Source organism: Podarcis gaigeae (genome assembly GCF_964106915.1).
Source record: "Podarcis gaigeae genome assembly, chromosome: 5".
NCBI lineage: Eukaryota > Metazoa > Chordata > Lepidosauria > Squamata > Lacertidae > Podarcis > Podarcis gaigeae.
The window spans coordinates 95820741-95845910 of record NC_139681.1 but is presented as its reverse complement, the minus strand read 5'-3'; the positions used below and the strand labels follow the sequence as shown (position 1 = coordinate 95845910).

General features: G+C 42.2%; 1 protein-coding gene across 6 annotated transcripts in view; it reads right to left on the bottom strand.

Moving 5' to 3' along the window:
* Nucleotides 1-25170, bottom strand: part of ABCC5 (ATP binding cassette subfamily C member 5) — a 48047-nt gene that overhangs the window by 9463 nt on the left and 13414 nt on the right. For 2 of the 6 annotated variants that reach the window (XM_083739129.1, XM_083739130.1), the window contains 22 exons: nucleotides 24243-24403; nucleotides 23833-23988; nucleotides 23354-23501; nucleotides 18865-19098; nucleotides 17856-18029; nucleotides 16915-17062; nucleotides 16341-16489; nucleotides 15766-15873; nucleotides 13944-14294; nucleotides 12997-13068; nucleotides 12495-12619; nucleotides 12104-12176; nucleotides 11075-11278; nucleotides 10325-10468; nucleotides 10025-10127; nucleotides 9304-9488; nucleotides 8017-8163; nucleotides 6668-6797; nucleotides 5507-5660; nucleotides 5264-5392; nucleotides 4910-5096; nucleotides 3675-3764 (listed from right to left, as the gene is read on the bottom strand). In XM_083739129.1, coding sequence (XP_083595255.1) covers nucleotides 3675-3764; nucleotides 4910-5096; nucleotides 5264-5392; nucleotides 5507-5660; nucleotides 6668-6797; nucleotides 8017-8163; nucleotides 9304-9488; nucleotides 10025-10127; nucleotides 10325-10468; nucleotides 11075-11278; nucleotides 12104-12176; nucleotides 12495-12619; nucleotides 12997-13068; nucleotides 13944-14294; nucleotides 15766-15873; nucleotides 16341-16489; nucleotides 16915-17062; nucleotides 17856-18029; nucleotides 18865-19098; nucleotides 23354-23501; nucleotides 23833-23988; nucleotides 24243-24403 — 3372 coding nt within the window. Of the gene's footprint in view, nucleotides 1-3674; nucleotides 3765-4909; nucleotides 5097-5263; nucleotides 5393-5506; nucleotides 5661-6667; nucleotides 6798-8016; nucleotides 8164-9303; nucleotides 9489-10024; nucleotides 10128-10324; nucleotides 10469-11074; nucleotides 11279-12103; nucleotides 12177-12494; nucleotides 12620-12996; nucleotides 13069-13943; nucleotides 14410-15765; nucleotides 15874-16340; nucleotides 16490-16914; nucleotides 17063-17855; nucleotides 18030-18864; nucleotides 19099-19541; nucleotides 23239-23353; nucleotides 23502-23832; nucleotides 23989-24242; nucleotides 24404-25170 lie in introns of those variants that run through there. The other 4 variants (XM_083739132.1, XM_083739131.1, XM_083739133.1 and 1 more) reach the window with 4 other exon arrangements.

The window sequence follows — 25170 nt, the reverse complement described above, 5'->3', positions numbered from 1 at the left end:
CTTTGACAAATACACATGGATCAGCTTTCCCTTGCTTAAAACCTAGAGAAAACAATACTTCAGTGAGTTTTGTGTGCCAACACCGTGCACTTTGTTTGAGACCATAAAGGGACTTCTTCAGAGCACAAACAAATCCCTGTTTTACCTGTACGCCATCAGGTGGAAGCATATAAAGTGATTCATCTAGAAATCCGTACAGAAAAGCTGTATTCACATCATGGTGACTAATGTGTAGATTCTCTTCTGCAGCTAGCTTGAGCATAAGCCTAATGCTCTCATACCTCACGGTGGGTGAGTAGGTCTCGTGATAGTCTTCACCTGGTACCTGTGCAAAACCTCTGGCTACCAATCTGGCTTTGTGTCTGACTATCTTGCCATTTTGATCTGTCTTCGCTTTGAAGACCCATTTGCTTCCAAGCAGTTTCATTCCTGGAACTACTGGAACAAGGTCCCATGTTTTGTTCCTTTCCAAGGAATCAAGCTCAGCCTTCATGGCATTTAACCATGGCTCAGCTTCCTTTGAATCCAAATCCTGGATTTCTTGGAAACTTGAAGGTTCAAACACCTTCTTGGTGCTTTTAACAGCTGTTACTGCTATCTTAGCAAACTCATCAGCAAATCTCTTTGGAGGTCTGCCTTTTGTTGCTCTCTGTGACCTGCGAATTAGCCTTAAGTCTTCAACACTCTCCTCTTCCTTCTTAGGAGAAAAGTGACCTATTGTGAACAATGGTTCCTCCAATTCTTGATCAGAGCTTTCAGAGGGTCGCATAGAGGCTTTCGCACTCTTGAAATCCTCTGAATCACCCGATTCAGTTTCAGACTCAGACTCAGAACCTTCATCAGTGGGTGTGGGTTGTTGCGGTTGCTTTTGACTATCCTCAGTTTCATCACTGTCATCAGGATAACATTGGAAAATTCCCACATTCTCCCCCCACTTGGCATTGTACTCAACACTTCTTGTGAGCTTAATTTCCTTAGAGTCAGTCATCATTATTCTGTAAGACCCTTTCTGATAACCTAGAAAGATACCATGCAATCCACGCTTGTCTAACTTGGAGTTTTGTGGTGAGTGAACCCACATGTCAGAACCAAAAATTTTCATGTGTTTGATGTATGGCTTCTTGCCAAACATCTTCTCATAGGGGGTACAACCAATCGCTGAAGATAACCTGCGATTATAACTGTAAGTGAAACATGAGAGAGCTTCGGCCCAATAACTCTCTGGAAGATTGGCATCATGCAGCAAGGTTTTTAACCCTTGAAGCAATGTCTGATTTGCTCGTTCCGCAAGTCCATTCTGCCATGGCGAGCGAGGACTAGACAAATCATGTTGAATTCCTTTCTCAGTCAGAAAAGCTTCAAACTGCTGAGAAGTGAATTCTCCCCCGCGATCACTGAAAAGAGTCTTTACCTTCTTACCATGCACATTTTCCAACCAAGCACAGAATTCCTTGAACCTTGGGAAAGCCTCTGATTTCTGCTTGAGATTGTATACATAAATATACCTGGAAAATGCATCAATGAGAACCATGAAGTACCTGTTTCCACCCAAAGAGGGCGCTAGTGGTCCAACCAAATCAGCATGAACAACCTGGTATGGTTCTGTAGCTTGCCTACTAGACACCTTACCTTTCGCAGCCATTTTTACCTTGTTTGCTGCGCATGCCTTGCACTTCATGTGGTACCTGCAGGGTTTAATAGTCATACCTTCAACCAAGGCAGGCATTTTAGATACTGCCTCAAAATGCAAATGACCAAATTTTCGATGAAAATCGTGAATACATTCTGCATGCAAACTTTTGTTAGAACCTGCAATGCAACAAGTGTCATCCTGCACAACATCATCAAAATACAAAACATACAAACGATCAACATATTCAGCATGCAATACATAATCATTTTTCTTTGTGATGATGCACCTTTTGTTCTTAAAGGAAACGTCAATTTTCCGCTCATTCAGCTGTCCAACGCTGAGCAGATTATGCTTAGCATCTGGCACATAAAGCACATCCTGTATCGATAAGTCCAAACTGTGAAGAACAACAGTTCCGTAGCCTTTACTGGGAATTGTGTGGTCATCCGCCTGGTGAATCGCACCTTCCTGCGGTGTAAAAGACACGAACAGTCGCTTATCGTTGCACATGTGATGGGTCGCCGCTGAATCAACAACGAAGAAAGATCTAGATGTCTTCTGGACCTCTGCAACCTTTGGAGTGAAGCGTGAGACCATTGCCTTGTGCTGCGTTGTCCTGGACACCGGACCTTTGCCTTTGCCTCGGCCTTTTCCACGCGATGAGCTTTCGCTGCGCTGCTCTGTCTTGGCCCTGGGATATCTGCATTCCCTCTTCATATGGCCTAGACGTCCACACGTGTAGCATTTCACTGCCTTCAAAGCTTTGGCGCCATCTGGTGGTTCCACTGCACTATGGGATGACGTCTGTGAAGTCTCCCCCTTGTTGATGCAGCTAGCACCCCGGCGATCTGCTTCATTCTGAATCATGGCAGTATCACAGGCTACTGTGAGTTGAGCATTTGGCTGATTGGCATCAGATTCCCCACTTGCATCAGCCAGCCTTCTGCAGCTAGCCATCATGACTCTGGCATTAGCCTTCTGCGTCATCTCTGCTGCTTTAAATCAAGCTGCTTTATACAAGCTGCGTCTGTGTACAGCTGCAGCTGCTTCATTCCAAAAGCAAGTTCAAAAGTGAAAGTTCTCTCTGCTGTCTTAAATTCATGCTGCGACACTGCTGCAGCTGCTTTACTTTCGATTTCCCCCAGCATAGGAAAAATTTATCCTTCTAGCCTTTTGCCTGTGCCACGGCAAAACCGGCTATAAAAGTTCAAAGTCCAGCCATAAAGCCATTAATTAGAAGCTGGCAGGCTGCCCGGAGCAGTAGCACATACCTCATCAAATCATCTTGACGTGCAGAGATATCCGTTCCGATCTGTCCCTCTGCATTCCGATCCTTTGCCGGCACTCCAATTCTTTGCTCCTTTGTTCCTTTGCCAGGAGCCCGACTTCTGGAGTCCATTCTCAAAACACTGCGTTTTTCTGGGCCCGGAACCAAATGTTGGAGATAAGCAGTGTCCAGTGCACAGCAGAATGATGAAAAGTACGTGCCAACATGCTCTATATTACTTTATTTACACTTCAAAGCTGGTAATTTACAGAAAAACATCTTCCCTCTGCCGGAGCAGAGAAAGGCATCCTCTCTCCTCTAAAGCACGGAGAGAATCTCACTGAACTGCAAAGAACAGTGAAAAACAGGAAACCAGTGTACGTCACATCCAGTCTCCTTTCCCGTGAGAAAACCCAACAGCACGTGACTGTGGAATGTAAACATTGTCTTGTGACAAGCACTTCGCTGCTCAGTGAAGGAAGCAGAAACCAACATTTTTATGATCATGCCACCCACAAGGTTAAGCTCATATCACAACGTGTCAAATTAAGCCAATTTTTAAAATATATTTTTCATTAATGCTTCTTAATGAAATTTCCTAAAAGAAATGAAAATTAATGCAGTCAAATGATACAGAATAAATCAAGACAAGGTGTTATATGCATACATGTAAAAATTAAGCCAGTATAGAGCACAGTTAAATGGCTGGAGGGACTTTTATATAGAGAGGTCATCTAAGACCAGTAAAAGCAATAGAAAAAATATTTTGAGTACCTTGATATAGTGGTCAATCCTCTCCACTGAGGTGAAGCGGGCCTCTGTCTCTGAAGCTAGCCTGACTGTGAACTGGAATAACCCTGTGAGCTGATGACAAAACAGACAAGGATGTTATCTTTAAAAAATAAATAAATGCATTTTAAAAAAGAATGCTTCTAAGGACTGGTGATAAACGTTTTAGATTAATCTGAATAGTGATATGCAAAGAACCAATATGGAATCTGAACTATTGCCAGAACAGTAGAAGCACAACATGAGAATTATAAGAGGCTCTTAGATTTAACCTAAAGAAAGTGATTTGAAACCTCAAAGATAGCAATTTCATTCTAGATTCCTACTCTTTCCTCCTGTTGTCCTATTAATCTGTAGGTAATAAGAGTCTGTGTTGGTAGCCTATTGAATTAGTTGACCACAAAGGTGTGTTTTCTATCCAAATCTAATGGTATTTTAAAATGAAAAACACTATAATGAAAAACACTATTTACTTTTAAAAATTAAAAACAGCTTCTGAACACAGACTAGTGGTTATGATTTCTCATCTTCATTTGAATGAATTTAGCTTTCCAAGTAAACATCAAACATTAATGATTTCCTTATACTGGGCTGCCTTCAGATGTCTTCTAAAAGTTGCAGTGTTATTTATCTCCTTGACATCTGACAGGACAGTGTTCCACAGGGCTGGTGCCACCACCACGAAGGCACTCTGTTTGGTTCCCTGTAACCTCACTTCTTACAGTGAGGGAACCACCAGAAGCCCCTCGGAGCTGGACCTCAGTGTCTGGGCTGAACGATGGGGGAGGAGACCCCCCTTCAGGTATACTGGGCCGAGGTCATTTAGGGCTTTAAAGGTCAGCACAAACACTTTGAACTGTGCTAGGAAACATACTGGGAGCAAACAAAGATCTTTTAGGACCAGTGTTATATGGTCCCGGTGGCCGCTCCCAGTCACCAGTCTTGCAGCTGAATTCTGAATTAATTGTGATTTCTCAGTCACCCTTAACACAAATGCAAAAAAAGAAGAAAAGCTCCATGGTATTATGTAATATCAGCAATCCAGCCAATGTCTGTGGGCTCAGACAGAGAGGCGAAGCAGCGTGGCCAGTTTTTAGCTTTTATTATAGATATGGTCAAACAATGTATTTTTACTACTGCACAAGAATGGCGTTTCTACTTACACCTGGAGTTCAAAGATTCAAATGCAATTTTGAAAACTTCAGAAGGGACGCCATTACCTGAACAGCATAGGAGATGGCCAGCCCAGCATAGGCAGGCGAGATCTGGCCGTGCATGAGAACAATCATTAGGCCAGTGGTCGTAATGAGGGCAATGCTGACAATATCCAGTCTGACAGCGAGCCAGCGCATTGCACAGCTGAACAAGTAGAAGGGTGACTGATTGTCATCCAGCAGTTCTTGATATCTAAAAGAAAAATGATGAGAGATATTAGTAGGATTCTAGGTAGCTTACCTTTGTTTTAAATGCAGAGAAATTTCACCAAAAATTGACTGCAGTCAAATGACAGCAGTCAGTATATATAGAGTACATTAACATGCAAATACTGTGTTTCAGAGAAGTAGAGCAATAACCTGCGCAGAAACTCCTGCCCTTTATTGTAGGCATGGATCGTAGAGAGGCCTTGAATGCTTGATGTGATGTGTGAGAGGAACGGGGACTGTGTAATGTTGTCCAGACGCTTCAGCTCCCGAATGAAGACTCTGCAGAAAGAAAAGAATCAATTGGAAGGGTGAGATATCTGGCCCTGCAAACTACTTGTGTCACCTGTCTGGGGGAACATGACTGCAGAATCCCTGAACAACGGTTGCGTTTACCTCGATACAACATGCAGCACTATAAAAAGGACGACAAGGGGCCCAACTGCCATCAGGAACCATGGAAAGACACCAGAGATCACTCCCACACAGAAGAACACCAGGATGACGTTCTGTATGAACATTTCCGCTTGAAATGGCAGGCGAACATCAACTGGAAAAAAATAGACGGAGATGGCAGTCTTCACATAGGAGACTGAACACAAAAAGAGTTCTGATCTGGTAAAAGCTCTCCTTCAGAAATTCAGGTCTCACTTCTACCCAGGAAACAGAAACTTACCACCATATTCTTCCAACCCAGGCCATATCTATCCAGAACTCTAATTCTGGCTGTCACCATATCTACAACCAGGCTTGTTCAGCTACAGAAATACCAACCTGCCACTTTAGGAAAAACCCTGACCCACAACTTCATTTGGAGCCATGCTCTCCCCTTTCATCTATATGCATTTGGGGGGGAAAACGTTGCTATATATATGGAATATATGGAAAATAACTGTTTACAGCTGAAAACGCTGGCAGCATTAAGATAAATTCAATAGAGTAAAAAAAATTGATGGATGTAAAAGTGGAAAACTGATTTGAATGGTTATAGTAAAATATGCAGGGATGTATATGCAAAATGAACCATGGAAAGAGAAGAAGGGAAGTCACTGGATATTTTAACGTTTGTAAAATGTTTATTTGGAATTGCAAAACTGAAAATTTAATAAAAAATAATTTTTAGAACCTCACTAGTTTTCATACTAGAAAACGTCAGTCAGGACTTTCCCTGGGCTGCTTTGGGAGGCAGAGAGTGGGGTATAAATTTGACAAATAAATAAAAGAAATTACTCTGCCCCACCAGTCATAGATACATTTCATATTTTACATGCATTTTTAAAAGTTTCCATAACATCTTGGGGGGGGGGTACAGTCTTATTGGAACCACACCACTTCAAATTGGCAGCTATTCTTGTATATTTATTTTCCACATGGGTATGGGTTACATGCTTGAATGTCAGCCATTTTTTATTTTTTTTAAAAAAAGAATCTACACATAGAAAGCTTGCCACCAGAAGAGGTAGCCCTGGCAGAAACACATCCTTTCCACAGTTACCAGTTAGTCCGAACAGGTCACTTACAGAGACCAAGTATAGGTCATTAACAGAGACCAATTACCTTCATCCATGTCTTTGGAGAACCTATTAAGAATTCGCCCTGCAGGAGTTGTATCAAAAAATTTCATAGGGCTGCGAAGAATCCGTCGGAAGAGCTCATCATGGAGCCTGGAGGAGGCTCGCAATGTCCCCTGCAATGAAAATAAAGGAAGTTTATGGAATTAGACAAAGATATCTGATATATGCACTTAAAACTAGGCTGAAGAACCTACAGCTCTTCAGGTGTAGATGAACTCCCAGCATCCCTGACCTGCCAGGGGCTCATGGGAGTTGGTCCAACATCATCAGGAAGGGCAGATTCCCATCCCTGGCTGGCAGGCTTCAAAATGGAGATTCACAGAACATCTCTCAATATCTTTCCCACCAGCTCCTTTCAAAAGAAGCAGCTAGGCTATTGCAACCACAAGGAAGCATCCCTCCTTTCCTTCCTCACAATGCAAGAAGCGAAGGTTCCAAAAGAAAAAGCAGACTGTGCAGAGAGCCCTGGGAATGCTTTCTAAGTGATATCTGGGATGACTCAAACTAGGGTGGTGGCAGCTGGACAGAGGGGGAGAGGGAGGCTCTTCAGTCCATGGGTAAGCCAAACAGGGTTCTCATTTGGCTTGCAAGTCTATTTTCCCCAAGTCACCTGCTCCACACCTGACATTGTATGCAAAATCAGGTGCAGATGCAGCTGAAAATGAACAACTGGGAACCTTAAAGCAGGGTTTCCCAACCTTTGGTCTCCAGCTCTTTTTGGACTACAATTCCCATCATCCCTGACCTTTGGTCTTGCTAGCTAGGGATGATGGGAGTTGTAGTCCAAAAACAGCTGGAGACCAAAGGTTGGGAAACACTGCCTTAAAGGATGCATCCAATGTTTCCTTGGAAAGTGGGGCTTGTATTCAGTACTCTTTAAATCTTCCACCAAATGCCAACCTTGCTGGGACTGAACTCAAGAGCAGCTCCCAAGTGCAGGCAATCCTAGACAAAGTCAGGTTGGCAGTTGGTGCAGATTAATGGTGGCTACAAACCCTGCTGGGATCCTCTGGGCTCAGGAAGTCCAGAGTGGAATGAAACCCAGCCGAAAGCAGATTTGGCAGCCCAGCACCAATCAGCTGCGGCTGCAAATCCCATCTTCAGCAGGGATCTCCATTTGTAGCCCAGTATGAGTGTGCTTCCAATTCTTTCCCTTGAATCTGAGTCACCTGACACATCACGGGTGGACAGGCAGGTGCCAAAAGGAAATGAAGGAATATTCCTCTGCGATACGCCACAAAGCTGGCTCACCTCAGTGAACCTGGCCATTGGGCTCTGCTGCACAAAACGAAAAAAGCCGTTCTGTTCCTGCCTCTGGAGACATACACATACCTTGACAAAGACGACGCCACGCACAACCTTCAGAATCAGCATGATACCCATTGAGAGCGCATAGATGCCAGCGTAGTAATGCATATGTGGGTTGTCCTTCATACTGCTGCTCACAACCGTTTCATTTCCCAACATGAGAGTAGTGTTCTATTAAAAATCAAGAACATACACAGTATATAGATCTGCCCTGTTTCACAGTCAGGTGACCAAACTTTGTATTAGCCTTGAATTTCTATATTTCTACAAATGAAACTCTGCTGGTGGAATTTTTAGAGTCCTTCTGGAAGTCTAGGATAATACGGCTAAATATGCACTTTAACGTCAAAGCAATTATTTAATTAAACCATCAAATCAGGCTCACAAGTTTGTTCTTGCAACAATATAAGGCCACGCTCCCTCTGAGATAAAAGTTATTTTGGCTGACAATTATCTTGGAAAAAAACTTTCCCTTGTATACATTATTGCACTTACAGATCTGTCATTCTCCATTCTTTTTCCTAGCTCTTTCTAGATACTGGACCAACAGACGCTGTCTCTCAGCCACCTGGTTCTGCTCCAGTATCAAAGCCTCCCTAGAAATAGTTATTAACAATTTTGATTACTAGCTCTCTAAGCTCATTTTGCATATGATTGCTATAAGCTTTAACTACCCCGTCTCCCAAAGAGTTTACTTGCTTCTTCTTGTAAATTTCAACAACCCACAAGGTCATGTGGGTATAATATCATCGACCTACCCTTCAAGAGTTAAGTACAGTCAAACCTTGGCTCCCAAACGCCTCCATTTTGGAATCTTTTGGCTCTCAAACGCCAAAAACCCAGAAGTAAATGCTCGTTTTAGAACATTTTTTGGAAGCCGAATGTCCAACACAGCTTCCGCTTGAGTGAAGGAAGCTTTTGCAACTAACTGGAAGCCACGCCTCGGTTGTGAAACATTTCGGAAGCCAAACAGGATTATGGAACGGATTATGTTCGACAACTGAGGGTTGACTGTACTGAAACAACACAATGTATGTAAAGTGCTCAGAATGCATGAAAACACTTTATAAACGACAGGTATTTGTGATCCACTGACTGACAGGATGGTGTTTTAGCAGAGCTGCTGTCTGACTGGTTCTCACCCTTGTTATGGAAGGATTTGCAGATGGGCCTGTAGTTCTGTGGGAGAGCAAATACCTTGCAGGATCTAGCCTGGCATTTACAGCTAAAAGGACTGCAGAGACCATGTGATCCCATGAAGACAATCTCGTCTTAATCCACTAGCAAATCAAATATATTGTTGGCTCCTACCCCACTGCCTTGCTTGATCCAGTAACTCAGCCACCAATTGCTGAATGCAGTGCTGCCCACATTCAATATAAAGAGAGCCATGATGATGATAAAAGCAATGGGGCCTCCAGCTGCTTGGATATAGACGCCATAAACTGACCAAGGGACAGAACCTTTGCCTTTCTCTTCCAGCTGCATAAGTTGACCTAAAACACACACATACACAGGAGGAGGGTGGGGGGAGAGACAGAGAAGCAAGAAGTGAGCAGACTAACAAGACAAGACCCAGAGACTGCTATCTGCACTGTGAATGTTGCAGCATCCTCCTTATACAGATTTCCCTAATTATGCATGACATATATTTATAAAACAAATAGATTGAAATGATTAGTGGGTCAGAATTAAGTTCTGCTCTACGTTCTCTCATATAAAGACAACCCCTATCAGTATTCAGGCCCTCACATCACTCAATGAAAGTTTACAAGTGTAACACAAACTTCTCTGTCCAGATGCTGTGTTTTAATGATTAACCAGCATCTCTGTGGCACACAAGAACTTAAAGCTTCAAATGCCAAAGGGCAAGATGGGTTATCCACACCTAAACCAGGTTGTCAGCTGTATTGAAAACCATCAGGAATGTACTAAATCCAAACAGAATACACTGATGGACTAGATCACTTTAAGCCAGAGTTCCATTTGAGCAGAAGTAAGTTTGCATGCATTTCTGGGTGGAAAATGGTACCTTCTTCCTTCTTGACTGCTTTCTCTTTCTTCACAGATCCTGTTTTAGTGCCTTTATCTGGGTGCCTTTTCAATGAATTGTTTGTGGTTTTCTTTAAATTAATCTGGAAGGAAAACAAATGGGGGAAATTGGACACAACCTATTTTAACTCCGAAACAGCACATTCAACAAAGATAATTACAGAGACGGTTCTCAGTAGAAACTTCCCCTATCAACAAGAAAAAAAAACAATGACTAGTCACTTTCCATGAGAGCTGCAACAAATGGCTTGCAAGTATAAGAAAAGGTAGTAACAGATACCTCAATGTGTGGAGTCTCTCCCAGTTGCAGGTTATTAAAAATGGTTGCATAGTCACCATTCAAATTCATCAGATCCTCATGGCTTCCCCTCTCAGTAACACAACCCTCTTTCATGAAGATCACTTCGTCACAATCCACAAGATACTACAAGGCCAAAGACAGGGAGAGAATAATTACTGTGTGAGGCTGCTATGCCCAAATTCCTTTTTCATTTCCCCCTTCCTGATGTTAATGGGTTATCACAATACCATGAAGCAACTAGCGCAATAATATAGGTTTAATTACAATTACACCGAACAGTACTTCCATCTGTTTATCCTGAAACTGTGTCTAGTCAGCTTTACTGAAGAACCTCGTTCTTGTTTTTTTGAAAGCAGTTTATTTTCGTCTAAAATGCCCATTCCTGTTTTATGATCCACTAGATTTTTCCAAACTTGAAAACCCAACTGCTGCAGCCTCATTTCCTTATTCTGCACATTAACCACCAGGTGTACTGTGCGTGTGGCTGCAGTTATTTAATTCTGGATGCATTTCCTTGGTTTCTCTCTGCAGACTCCCTTGGCTGCCTTCCCCTCTGCGCTCACACTTAAGACAGTGAAGATGCCTCTTACCTTTCCCCTCTGTAGAGCGATCAGCAATTTGGGCCGTACAGATTAACAGCTACTCTCAACAGCGGCATCTACCCTCACCCAAACTTACTTTTCCCACGTCAAACTGATGGAGAGGCTGAGGGCAGAACCACAAGTGTACCTGCAGCTGGTGGGTGATAAAGAGAACTGTTTTTGACTTCATGTGCTTCCGTATTGCACTGTTGAATATGTGGTTTCCAACATGGGCATCCAAGGCGCTGAGAGGGTCATCAAGGATGTAAATGTCCTTGTCGCTGTACAGAGCTCGAGCGAGGCTGATTCTCTGGCGCTGCCCCCCACTCAGGTTTGCGCCTCGTTCACCAATCTAAGTTAAAGATGCTTTGTTAAAGGATCTCCTTTTTTATCACTTAAGATGAAACATTACATTTATATCCTGTGCTTCTTCCAAAGACCTCAGAGAAGTTGCACGATAGCCCAGCAAGATGGAAATCAGTGTTTATTGGCCCCAAAACAACAAAGGCCTGCACTACGTTTCCTCCACATTTGAGCCAAACCACCTAACTGCCGAGACCATATAACACCGGTCTTGAAAGACCTACATTGGCTCCCAGTATGTTTCCGAGCACAATTCAAAGTGTTGGTGCTGACCTTTAAAGCCCTAAACGGCCTCGGTCCAGTATACCTGAAGGAGCGTCTCCACCCCCATCATTCAGCCCGGACGCTGAGGTCCAGCGCCGAGGGCCTTCTGGCGGTTCCCTCATTGCGAGAAGCAAAGCTACAGGGAACCAGGCAGAGGGCCTTCTCGGTAGTGGCGCCCACCCTGTGGAACGCCCTTCCAGCAGATGTCAAAGCGATAAACAACTACCTGACATTCAGAAGACATCTTAAGGCAGCCCTGTTCAGGGAAGTTTGTAACGTGTGACATTTTAGTGTATTTTTGGTTTTTATGGAAGCCGCCCAGAGTGGCTGGGGAGGCCCAGCCAGATGGACGGGGTATAAATAATAAATTATTATTATTATTATTATAGCTCACTGGGCTTGTGAATCCTGGGAAGTAAGTGCAGTCAAAGGCAGAAAGAGAACATGACATGGCCAACAGACCAGTACACCAAAATGAGGTGTGTGAGAGTGCCTGGCCTTATAGTGAGCTGTTTGCCCTGGGAGAGTGGCTGCCTAACAAGATTCCTACCTCTGTCAAGTCTCCATTAGGCAGGATAGCCAGATCAGGTCTGAGACAGCAGTCATTCAGCACAGTGTTATACCTGGAAAAAACACATTTTTAAAAAGCAGTAAACAGCAACATTTCCAGGTATGGTGTTAGTTGCAACAGAGGAAGGAAGGACTGAAAAGGAGCTATGAAAAATTAGAAAAGGAGCAAATATACCAAAGAAACCAAAGGCCAGAAATTGCAAACTTTTAATCAGACTAAGGCAGGCAGTACATATTACAAAACTGCTTCAGAAGGCATGCAATGATAGTACGGAAATAAAGGGACATATGGAGTATCTTTTTTAACTCGCACCAAGCTGGACCAGGCTGAGCATTTGCAATTTGTCAGTATATCACTACAGCTTACAAACCTTTCTTCTTCAAACTCCTTCCCAAAGAGGATATTGTCTCTAAGTGTTGCATTGAGAATCCAGGCCTGCTGGGCTGCGTAAGCAAATGTTCCATCCACAGAAATGCTGCCTTCCAGCAGAGTCATCTGAAACAAGCAGAAGGAAGTCTAGAAATGATACCATTCCACATCTGTATGGGAAAGGTTTTCCCTCCTTCCTTTCCTCTTATACTCCCCCCCCCCCGCCCTGCTCAACCTCTCGAGCACAAAAAAAGCATAGCTTGTTTCAAGTTCAGCATGCATAGCTATTTAAAACTTTTTAAGATCTTAAGCATGCCTCACTTGTTGTTTATGATCCAAGTCTGAGGTCTGATAAATTATTTATCATGTGGACTAAAGGTACATTGAGCAAAATGCAACTGTTGGTGGCACAGATATCGTGCTCCTCTCACAGGCAGAATGCAAACAGAGCCAGCAAAACAGACAGTGTGGAAAAAATAAGAAAACACGAGATTGTTTCTCACCTGCCCTAAAATGGCTGAAATGAACGAGGTTTTTCCACTCCCCACGCTGCCACAAATGCCAACAAGTTTCCCCTAGATTAGACCATAAAAAGAAATGTTATTCTAACAGAAATAGTATTTCATGGTAGGAAGCAATCTTAACAAGTGCAAGGGGTGGGGAGAGGAATCACTGACAATATTAGATTATACAATTGGTGGGGGGTGGGGAGGGAAGGAGGCAAGAAATCTGCAGTACCGGAGAAGGCTGCCCTCAGCATTAGTATTTTTAGTCTCACATCAGTTCCCTTGTCAGGAAGTTGCCAATATCTTCTGGAATTACTTGCCACAAAACAACTTCCACAAAACTCAAACTATAGTAAACTCAAAGCAACGACCAGCACAATTCTATGCACATTGGTGATTACTCCCATTTAAGCATGCACAGGACTGCAGCATCAGTTTTTGCATTTTAAATTTTTATTTAGATACACTTATATTCCACCTTTCCTTCAATAAGTTCAAGGTGGCATATCTAGTTCCCCTCCTCCCCATTTTATCCTCACAACAACCCCTGTGAGGTAGGTTAGGCTGAGAGTGAGCGGCTGGCCTAAGGTTACCCAGTCAGCTTCATGGCCAAGTGAGGATTTGAACCCTGGTCTCCAGGGTCCTAGGTCCAACACCTTAACCACCATGCCACTGGCTCCGCACTGTGTTGAAGGGAAGTCACTTTAGCCTTTCACTTATTATACACAGCACTGGTGTTTATGTGTAAAAACCTATAGGAGCACTCACATGGACCCTTCCTGTGGGGCTATATAGTAGGTCACAGCTCTGTAGCATGCCTGACCCTCTTTTCAGGACTTAATACGTGTATTATTGCACTGATGTACTGAAACTGTATTTGCCGCAAACACAAAACACAGCCTTTTAAGTTCTGATGCAAAGGAGAGAGAGTTCTGATTCCTCACCTTCTCGATTTCCAGGTCAACATTGTAAAGAACCCTCTGCAGCCGGACATTTGCTAGATGGACATTTTTGTTCTCCTCCTCCGGGCTTGGCGGGTCGTCGCTGTCCACTAAGAGTTGACCCTTCTGCTCAGCTAGCATCGCCTGCTGTCCCTCGCGTTGCTGCAACTTCATCTTCTCTTTCTTGCCCTTCTCTTTCTTGTCTTTTTTCATTTTAGGAGTCATCTTTGGGGAGCTCTGGACACTGGCATGGGAGGATTCCCATGCCAAGGTGGCATTTTTCACCTCTATGGCGGTGTGTGGGTTGGCTGGTTTTTTCCTTACCATATGAACCTCTTCCATTAGAAACAAACTCTGATAGGAGTTGTGAGAGAGGTGCAAAGATGAGACACCTGGTCAAGACTGGAAGGGGACAAGCCTACGGCACACTCACGCAGCAACACACATCAGGCTATACAGTGGAAGGAAGCTGAAGAGCAAAAGGTAGCTCATTAGTGAAAACTAACTCCAGGTCCACAAAAGGGCCTGGCTAGCCATGAATGTGGTGGTTCTCAGACAGAGAGTCTTCTGCAGAGTCACCATTCTCTGGACACAAATATGGTTAGGTTTAATATCGTCCGTCCGTCCCCCCCATTCATCTTGCATTTCAGGGTTTGGAGGATGACATAGAGTGACAAGAGGAAGCAGAGGAAAGGTTTGCTCATTAGAAATTCCACAAGACTTAGGGATGCAAAATGTTTCTTAGCCAGTGTTCGGGGGGGGGGCTGAATTCCCTGCACAAAATTCAGTTGCCTAAGAATTTGACAAGTTACAAGAAACTCTGAGGATAGTACAGAGGCTCTTTATCATGTTTTCCACCACATCCATATACTCATATATTCTTAGGTTCCACAATATCTGTCAAACAGTTTAGCACAGAAAAATCAAATGAAAACCAAGCAGTTTCCAGTTAGTTAAACCGCTATTTCCAACCAATATCCACCTTTCCCTCAGATACCAATTCCCTACCCAGAAATAATTATGGGAATTGCACTGGACTACTAAATTAGGTCTACTCTACTCTGAGCAAAACTCAGTTGATTCCTCTTTGTATCTTTTTGTAATGATTCTGCTGCTGCTCTCTCAAATAATTAAAAATGATTAAAATGGGCTAAATTGCTAGCTTGCTTGAGGAATTTCTGATTGTTCAAGTGGCAGTAGCTTAAAGATCCAAGAGCCATTTATGCATATAAAATGTATATATACATACATATGTAAAATGGCTTTGGCTTTGGGGAAAGAGCTGGGCTCCAGCCAAAAACTCCTAGAAGCCCAGTGGTATATCCAAGCTGCAATGTGCATCCTGGTTGTGTTCTGATATGCACTCTCAACACACACAGGACAATGGTGAGGTCTAGCAGCCCGGACAGCTCTCTATTGCAAAGGACTGAACATCCTAAAATAAGCCACAGAATCTCCTGCAACTCACAGGGATTCCACAGAAGAAACAGATATGGTTTTCTGAAGATTGAAAGTCACTGTTCTAAGCAACCAACTGATACTATAAACTATTATGGTTACCTATATTCCTTACAGTAGCCTGAAATCCTCACATTTAAAAATGCATGTATGACATGCTGTCCATGTTTCTCTACAGGCTTATGCTTAAGAATGATGCAATCCTACACTCACTTTTTACAATGGAGGTAAGTGCATACTTTAAGATTTGAGTCAGTATATTACTGTAAAATGGCCAATCTTGCAATTTCAAGAGAAGTCAATAATGTCTACATCACACCCTTCTTGGGCTGAAAGGAGCTAAAGTAGTAAGGTTGCGACTGCTCACCTTAAATCTGTCAGCTGCAACAGATGCTTCAGAAAGAGACTTCACAGAAAAAGGTGTGACTTTCAGAGCAAAAGTCATCGAGTTGAACACTGTAACCACCGTAAAAGCCTGAAACACAAATGAAAGAATTTTTAGCACAATATTTAAAAGGATGCCTCCTCCTGTATCAGCCTGCTTAAGCATTAACATCAGCAAAAGAAACCCTGCTTGTAGCCCCAGCCCCTAATGAAGGGGGGGAAGAGAGAGAGAAGTGTGTGTGAGGGCCTTTTCTGTGGTGGCCCCATCCCTGTGAAATAACCTCCCCTTTGAAGTGCTTTGTGCACCCGCACTGCTGACATTCCACTGACAGGTGGAGACAATTTTGTCAAGGCCCTTGAGGATAGGAGAAGTTGGATCCTAAAGTTGGTAATTATTGCTTTTATTTGTTCACCCCCGATTTTTCAACTACCAAGGTGGAGGAAAGCTCTCTTCACCCAATGTAATGGCAATGGGAAGAAGCGTCACAGACCAGAAGCAGGTAAAGGATGATTTCAGCCACCCAGCCTGCCCATTCCCATGTCTGAAGTTAACATTACCTGAGCTGCTGTTAGATCATAGCCAAGGATCATATGAACAGAGAAGGTCACCACACTGGCAATGACTACAACTATGGGAGCCACTCCTACAGTGATGCTCTGGACATATCCAACACGTTCCAAGATTTTGCGTTCTTCCTCTCTGATTTCTGAGAATAGAGAACACAACCGCAAAACACATGAGACAAGGAGAACACGCAGCGCATGCATGAAGCTCTCCATGTTAGTTAGAGAACTTTCAGTCATGACATCACAGATATGTTCCAGAACTAAACTTATCGTGGAACAAAATGATGATATAGATAAGTACTAATACCAAAGACAAATAATATGCCTATGTTTTAGGTTTTAAAATGCCCAGCACTGGAGCGCGTCATTTTTAAGACTAGCAATCCCAAGCATGAATGCAGATTGGCTCTTGCATTACAAACAGCCATACGAGTTCAACAACAGTGAGAAAGAAGTTTCCAGTGTCATGACCAGCTTTCAGCCGAAGCAGAGTGCTAAATGATCTAGCAAGGTCTCTTTCTTGCCAAATTGTTGGGAGGTGGAGAGAAAGGAAACTGACACTCACTTTGAACATTCTGAGAGAAGGCTTTGACCCAGGCATACATTTTAATGAACTTAATGTAATTAAGAACTTCATTCATTTTCTGGACACGCTCATCGGTTACAGACACACACTGCCTTCTGAAATAAGCTGTAAGGCGGGATGCAAACATCTGCAATGAAAAGAGGCACCATAAAACCCAAGAGCAGACACAGTAGGATCACCTTTAACAACAAACAACACATATTAATCGAAGTTCACCAGGGCTGTGCAAGGTGACTTAATGGTGGTTTTCTCATCTCTAGGGGTCTTGCTGCCCAAGAAGGAAGGAAGGCTATCTGAAAGCATCCAGACACAGGATAAGTGGCAGGGAGCATTAAAAGGAAATAACAAAGTCTGCCACGAACAAACCACATTTCATTCTCTTGCTTAAAGCTACAACTTTCTAAATGCAGTAATATTATTCAGAAGACTGGATTTTTTTAGAAAACAATTTTGGGTTACGTTTTTGTATGTCAGTCATTGTAATAGTTTTAAACACTGTTTAGATATTGTATGTGACGTGCTGTGTGCAATATGATTAACATTCTGTAGTGTGTATTTACTAAATATATTACATGGGGTATTTTTTAAAAAATGTATGTTTTTAGACTTCATGGTTTTTACAGACATTTCCCTAAATAGTTTCATCAAAAAGCATTGGGAACCATATCTATTTGTGTGGTTGACTTCTTTGCAGATTTACCACAACTGTAATTGATCCTTATTTCTGTGTATCATCTAGCAAAGAAGATCAATGTTTGACCTTCATATGCGACCACCAACATGCAGCTGACACACTTTTTCCTTTACACAAAGGAAGTGCTACTCATATAAAAAAAGAATCACATTTGATTGTAGCAGACTTTTTGACCTTTCCTTCCTAAATACACATTCAGCTCATAGGCAGATAGGCACCTACTCACCATCGCTGGGTAGAAAAGAATGAAGACTGCTGATCCCAAAAAACCTGTTGGTCCCAGTATGATGACGTTATAAACCATGCCAAGAATAGCAACGATAGGACCTCCAGCCAACAAGCTACCCACTGCTGTCGCCTCATACATTCTCTGTCCATCATTAGAACACATGTTTATGAGCTGAAACACAATGTAAATGAAAGATGACCAGGGAGAAGAGATGAACATTATCCTCAGAAGATTTAACTCCTATTATTTACAGGCAGCTTTTCTGCACATGTGCATTCAAAGCAGTGTACAACAACCATTTAATTCATTTTGTTTTAAAAAACAACTACCAGTCAATAAAACTGAACACTAAAAGGCAGCTATGGAGCAATACGGAAAGAAAGAAAGAAAGAAAGAAAGAAAGAAAGAAAGAAAGAAAGAAACTCCAAATGACTGTTCAAATCCAAAGGTGGGGAAAGAAAACTCCCCAGCAAGGGAATTCCACATTTGAGTACCACTGCAGAAGAAGCCCTGCACTTGATATCCATCAATTGTATGGCCAGGAAGGGCCAACCGAATAGCTTGGAGAGATTCATATGGGTGATGCTGGCCTTTCAGGTAAGTCTGCCCCTACCCCACGCCAAGCCAATTAAGATGAAATGCAAGAGCAAAGGCACTTGCGGATAAACACTCCTTGAAGCAAGCACAGCAGACCATTTTTTGCTCCCCACCTTCAGAAGTCTTGTTATCCTTCCTGGCTTTACTTTAAGCAGGACTAGTTCAGATAACGACTAAACAGCATGTTATCAGAAGGCACTTGGGACAGGTTAAGGCTGTGGAGGGAACACACAGAGCCCTCTGCATAAACTGCTTGCCTGAGTTATCTGTCTAGCTGGGGGCTGTATCTGTTTGACTTGAACTGCAGGTTACTCTGAGTATGTGGGGGCATCCCCACACCACCCACTCCCACCTCCCAGGAATTTTTTTTTTTTTTTTTGCAATGGCAAAAGGATGCATTTCAGCCTACCTCTCCCAAAGACTTTTCCTTGATATTTTTCAGCTTGAGTATTTTCTTAAAAGCCATGGTAAGGATAGCTCCACGCAGTCTGACCCCAGTGCGGTAATTTAAAGCCCAGGTTAAAGCCAAGGACCAGGAGCGCACTATCTCTGTCATTAAGAGGCCAAAAACTAACAAGAGGCTGTACTGCAGGTTGGGCTCCGTTTGCTGCGTGTATTCAAGGAGGTGTTTCACAACAAAGGCCTACAGGGAGAAATGCAAACATGCATGAACACCTCAATGTGCCAGAGGAACCATTTAATTGTTTTATGTTAAGTTAGAAATAAGGAGCTACTTCATTTCCAGTAAGAAACATGTATTGTTGATCGGAAGTCTTTGGAACCACAGCTATTAAATAATCCATGCTGAAAACAAGCAGTAAAGTCAAAATTCCGCAAGTGAAATAATTTGGAATTTTTCAATGGTTTATAAGAAAATCCTGCTCCTTGAGGTAATCTAACTTAACATAAATCTGTCAGTTAGCTGAAAGCAATCCATCATCATATTCTTTATAGTAATCTGTACTTATGCAAAAACTGAGCACATCTTTTTTAAAAATAAAAAATAAAAGATATACACATGACATTAAGACCTGTTTTATTTCTTTGTTTCAAACGTGCTTATTTGATAAAAAGGAACAAATGTACCTACAGTTGAACTGGGGAAGAGTGTGAGAAGGACATTTTGCAAAACATTCCTGAAAATAAACATCAGCAGTTTAATAGTAAAGAAAAGGACAAGCAAGAAAATAAAAAAGGCGATAGCAACAATTAAAAAAAAAATGCAACCCTTCTCCCACTCCACCCCGGCCTCCCCCCTCAAAAGACAAAAACAATTTTACCTCGGCAATCACATTTCAAACACCACCTGCAAAGAGAGAGGGAAACAGCACCAAAGCACGAGTCCCCCATCGCATGTGCTGACCAAGGGGCACAGTGCAGTACACAACTCACGTTCATCGCAATATTAAGTACTAATAAATGGGAGCAGTAACTTTATTATTATTTTGTAAAGTGCCACCATATTAAAATGGATAAAAACATCTCACAAACACTGTACAAAAGAAAAGAAAAGAAAGGTGCTGTGGAAAACATACAAATCTGCACACACAAGGAAAAGTTATACAAGGCCTGAATCCAACATACAGTCTGGCTTCCGACACAAAACCAAGTTAAAACTTCACATACACAAAGAATTTAAACGATACATGAAAAAGCAGAGCCAGTATTTGTTCACAAAGTCCGAGGAAGAGCGAAACTTGTGTGGCTAGTCAGGAAGACTTCCAAGGCCAGGTGGGCTTTCGTGATTGGTTTAACAGAGCTCTACTACAATAAGGCTTCCCAGTCGGACTTTTTCAACGATGCCTACAGATGCTGGCGTTTAGGGTTCTTTAATCAGAGCTGAAGTACCTTTGCCAACCACAAAAATCTGAAACCAAGGCAGCGGTTTGGGAAGGCTTTCAGAGTCCGCAGGAAGTCCTCTTGACTAAACTAAGGTTTGCAAATCAGAGTTCTGTGCAACACAAGAATGGATGGGAAACGAACGCACACTGCTTCAAGCAAAGGTAATAGCTGCTAAAGCCCAGCATCAAGTGACAGATTAAAAAATGGAGGCAGAACAAGCACGTGAGTCCTGAGGGAGTCAACTCTGAATGTCATAATCGAGAACTCAACTGTATAGCATTTCTCCCATGCACTTCCATGTGCACATGTTAAGAGCCAGGTGTCCATCATGTTCCCAAAGTGACCATTAAAAGCACAAAAAGAGAGCCTTATACAAATTCCTGATCAAAGTGCAACAGCTCATGTTTCAAGGTTATGTAAGCCAGCTTTCTCCTCCATTGGCCTTGCTTTACATCCTTCATGTTCAAGACATAGCAGCTGGCTTGGTGTTACTTAAGCAAGAAGGTATTTGGTTCTTTCCTAGCATTCAATCCTACAAAGGCAGCTGAGTCAGTGGAAGAGCCAATAACTCCTGAGCCAAAACCTTACAACACACTGACAGGTGTGGTACAGGGGGAAAAGTCTCTAGCAGAGCATGTGCAACATCAGAAGGAATTCTCTTCTTCTCTAATTTAGAGTGTTCCTTTTTATTGCACACGAAATCAGAAACTCCAGTGTAGAATAAGAAAGGTTGGTTACACTTTTTTAAGATTTGAAGAAAGTTGTTATAGCAATATTAAGAGGGGAAATGACAACATTTTCAATCTTATAACATTGTTTTTGGTTAAAGCAATGAAGAGAATATCATCATATAAAACTGTACAAAAATTATAGCTACCAAAACTAGCAGAGGTATGGGAAATTACTTCTGAAAACTATCATGGAAACAGCTGCCCTTAGCTGCCTGACTATCTTAAGCATTCCCATGAATAAACGTCACCTTACCTTTCATCTTGGCGTTGGATTCTGCCCAGCTTGACTGTCTCATTCTGATCGCAGAATACAGCCATCCTGGAAATTCTAAAGAACAGCTTCTGTCATTGGTTCCACTACAGAGAAAAATCCCCCCCAGCTGCATCCAGCTTTTACAGCACAAAGGAAGCTGTGGCTGGAGTTGAACTGGAAGAGTTGGAGGCTTACCTCAAATAGCTCCTCCTTCCAACCAACCCCCCTCCCCACACCCCACAATACACCTTCTTCAAAAACTAAATGAGGAATCAAACTGCACTTCACTGCAACAGGAACTTTTGCTGTTCTTCCAAAGAGAAAAGGCTGCTTTTGAGCATCATCCAAACCCAAATTTAATACCTTTGGCAGGACTGAGCAAACCTGAACATGAAATGCTTAGCAGCCCCCACAATAGAACATATTTTTAAAAGTTACATCTCATTCTGAGCTCTACAGGCATTAGACAAACCCATGTTGTCTCAACTGGATGAAGGGTTAACATGAGTCTGAAAACAGTGCCAGGAAAGAAATTTTTACAAAATATACTTTAAAGGGGGAGGGGGGCAGACTATTGCACATCTGGATATACAAGGAACTTATGGACAGTAACACCTCTATGTTTAAGAATTTTAAGAACTGCTGCTTCCCATTAGCATACCATGTTTACTCCTGAGAATGGCAATTTGCAAAAATGGCTCACTTTACTTAGCAATACAAAAGGGTAATTTGGGTGCTCTGTTTTCAAGCACCACTCTCACACGAAAAGATTTAAAAACAAAAAAACAAAAAACACTGATATTTCAGCATGAACAGCAATTAGGTTTCAAAGTAGCGAGGTAGTAAGGATTCCTCTCTTGTTCTAGACAACAAAGTCAATTAATAGAGTTCTTCATTCAGAGAACACAGGTTACTGAGTAATGGAGGATGTGCACAGATTAGGTACATCCTAATCCAGCACAGAGTATATTCTATTCAGTTCCTTCCTGTCCTGCAGTTTGGGTTTGATAGATTGGAATCATGTAGTCCAAAGACATAAGGGGCAACTCTGCTACCGACTCTATGCTAGAGGTAAGAGCATCCACAGGTCCCTGTAGTGAAACAATGACAGAAGCTCTTCTTGGGGGAAGCTTGTTCTGATTAAACCTCATTCTTACTGGCAATTAAAAGCATTATCAAATAAAGCCACTTGCAAGTGATTCAAAGTTCCACCACCAGCTATTAACAAACAAAACAGAACAAAGAAAACCAAGAAAAACTACTTACTCCCTTCTTAACAAGGAACGCAAGAAAACTTTCGAGATTTAAGAAAATGAGTGGGGTTTGGAAATTTTTAAAAAGAGAGAGACAAAAGACAAGACTGTTTTTAACATTAACCTCAGCTGTACTTACCCAAGCATTGAACCATCCCGCTTAACAGCACACTGAAATGTGTACTACAAGCAATAACACTGCTCCTACTCCTCAAGGGAAATTTGTAGAGAATAGATTTAGTCAAGATGTTAAAGAGTAAATCTTGCACAGCACGTGCAACAAACAGGCGACAAAAAAAAATTGCTGTGAATGTCAAGTCCTACATGCTGCATCTTCATTACCACCTACAAGTAGCAGCTACAGTCTTCCAATCATGCCACCAGAAGGATAACCTATCCGACTGCCTTTTCAAAGAAGTCGAACAACACTAGCTCTGCAGAATCCTCTGAGCCCTGTTTCCTACAGATCTTAAGAAGTGATTTAGTACCAGCACTCCATTCCATTTATTGCAGAGAGCACTCAAAGCAAGTGACCTAACAAAGGACTGCTTTGCTGATTTCCCCCAAAATTCATCACCCTCCCGTATCCAGCCACCTCGTACAAACAATAAAAACCGCCACATACACACAGAACAGTTTGAAAGCTTTAAGATTCCCGCAGCATTCTGAAAAGACTTATTCATTTTCTGCAAACTGCAAGGCATATTTCTAACTAATCAAAACATTTCGAAGATCCTCTGCAAGAACTTGGAATACATTAGCACTGGCAATGGGATGGAGCCCACTCTGGATGTTAGACAAAGGATGGATAGTACTTACTGGTCCACTGAAGCCAGCAAGTTGTGTGACCATCAAGCACACTATGGAAATGATGAGCCTGGTGCGACAGAAGACCCATACGACCCTTCGGAGAGAGGCATCATCTGGCCCACGTTCATGCAGTTCTCGCTGCCACAACCTTTCCAGCCTGGAACAACACAAAATACAGATGTAAGGAATCTCACCTCCATTTTCTTCAACATCAAATAACATGAACTAAATGGGACAAGAGTGGGAAATTTTTAATAAAGAAAGGAGGAGAAAGAAGAAGATCCAAAGGGGAGCCACTGGCATAGCCCTTAATTAGATGGTCTTAAGTTCATTTCTGACAGTAAGGGAAAAGACAAAGAAAACAGATAGGAGAAATTTCCAGAAAGAAGTAGCCAGAACAGCCTTCAATCATCACCTGACACAACATCTTACAGTAGGCTATCCCAAGGAAGGCAAATCTTTTTAGAGACAACATAGCAAAAACATACCTTCTGCAGTTAACCTCTGACGACTCATGGGTTGATAAGGACCATACATCTTCTGTGAACAGTTCTCCTTTCTTATAGGCTGTTCGTGCCAGAGGAGTAAGCCAAGAGAATGTCAAATAGGAGAAAAGTCCGGCATTGTCTATTGGATGTCGATGTCTATAATTAGAGGAAAAGAGATATTATAACAAAACCAAAAGCATAAAACACATTACAGCTTTCAGAAGTAAAATAAGACCTTTAATTATTCAAGATGGTGGCTGCCACTTTTTCTTAGCAAGCTTAGCTGTATGAGTGGGAACTCACTTTTTAAAATCAAAGTTGCTATTTTTCCAACAAGCATGCTTCTATCACCTCTAAATACTTCTATTTTCAGATCAGTTGTGTCTGTAGTTTAATACACAAAGTCTTACTTTGAAGTAGTCCGGATAGGTTTCATCAAGTTCAAGCCATGGTGATATTTTCCTCTGTGATGGCCCTTATCCAACACGCCCAAGTGAGAATTTGTTGGGACATCTAATGGAAGACCTTCTGCCCGAGCAGCTGTTTCCAATGCATCTTGGAATTCAAACGGCTTGACAGGAAAAAAACAGAATGCAAATAAATTGGATTAAAAAGCATTATTTCTGCCTCAGTCCATTTCATATATTAAGGATCCTAACAGAATGGCAGAGCACATACTTTGCATATCCCACTTCACCTCCAGGTAAAAGTGGGAAAGACTCCATCTAGAAACCATGGCTAGGCACTACCAGTCAGTGCTGACAATGCTGAACTAGATGGGCCAGAGGTTTGAACCTATATCTGCCAGCTTCCTGTATTCCAAGCAATTTGACGACCCTGCTTGATGGGGGCTAGTGCGTTCCTATCTACAACAGGAAAACCACAGAATTGCTCTTTGCTGGAGGGAATGGCATCAGATCATCTTTTATCTTCTCCTCTGACTGAATATCTGGTGACTGGCAGACTGCATCATATCCCTCAGAGAAACGCTCTGAAGACCACCAGTAGTTTGCATTTAAATTATAATCCCTCAAGCAATATAATCCCTCAAGTGACATTTCTCCTATGGGTCTGAGTCATGGGCCACCATATTGCCTGGGGAATTGAAATCTACATAGCTACAACACAGCCCTCCACTACCTAATCCAGTGGCATATGTAGAATCTACAGAATTCCAGCTTTCCAGGGGGAGATACCATAACTACTACTACTACTACTACTACTATTATTATTATTATTATTATTATTATTATTATTAGAGAATGTATAGAGCATTAAGAAAAGGCAATGCCAGTTCTAGGATAAGAAACTAACAAGGTCTTTTGTGGTCCTTCCAGC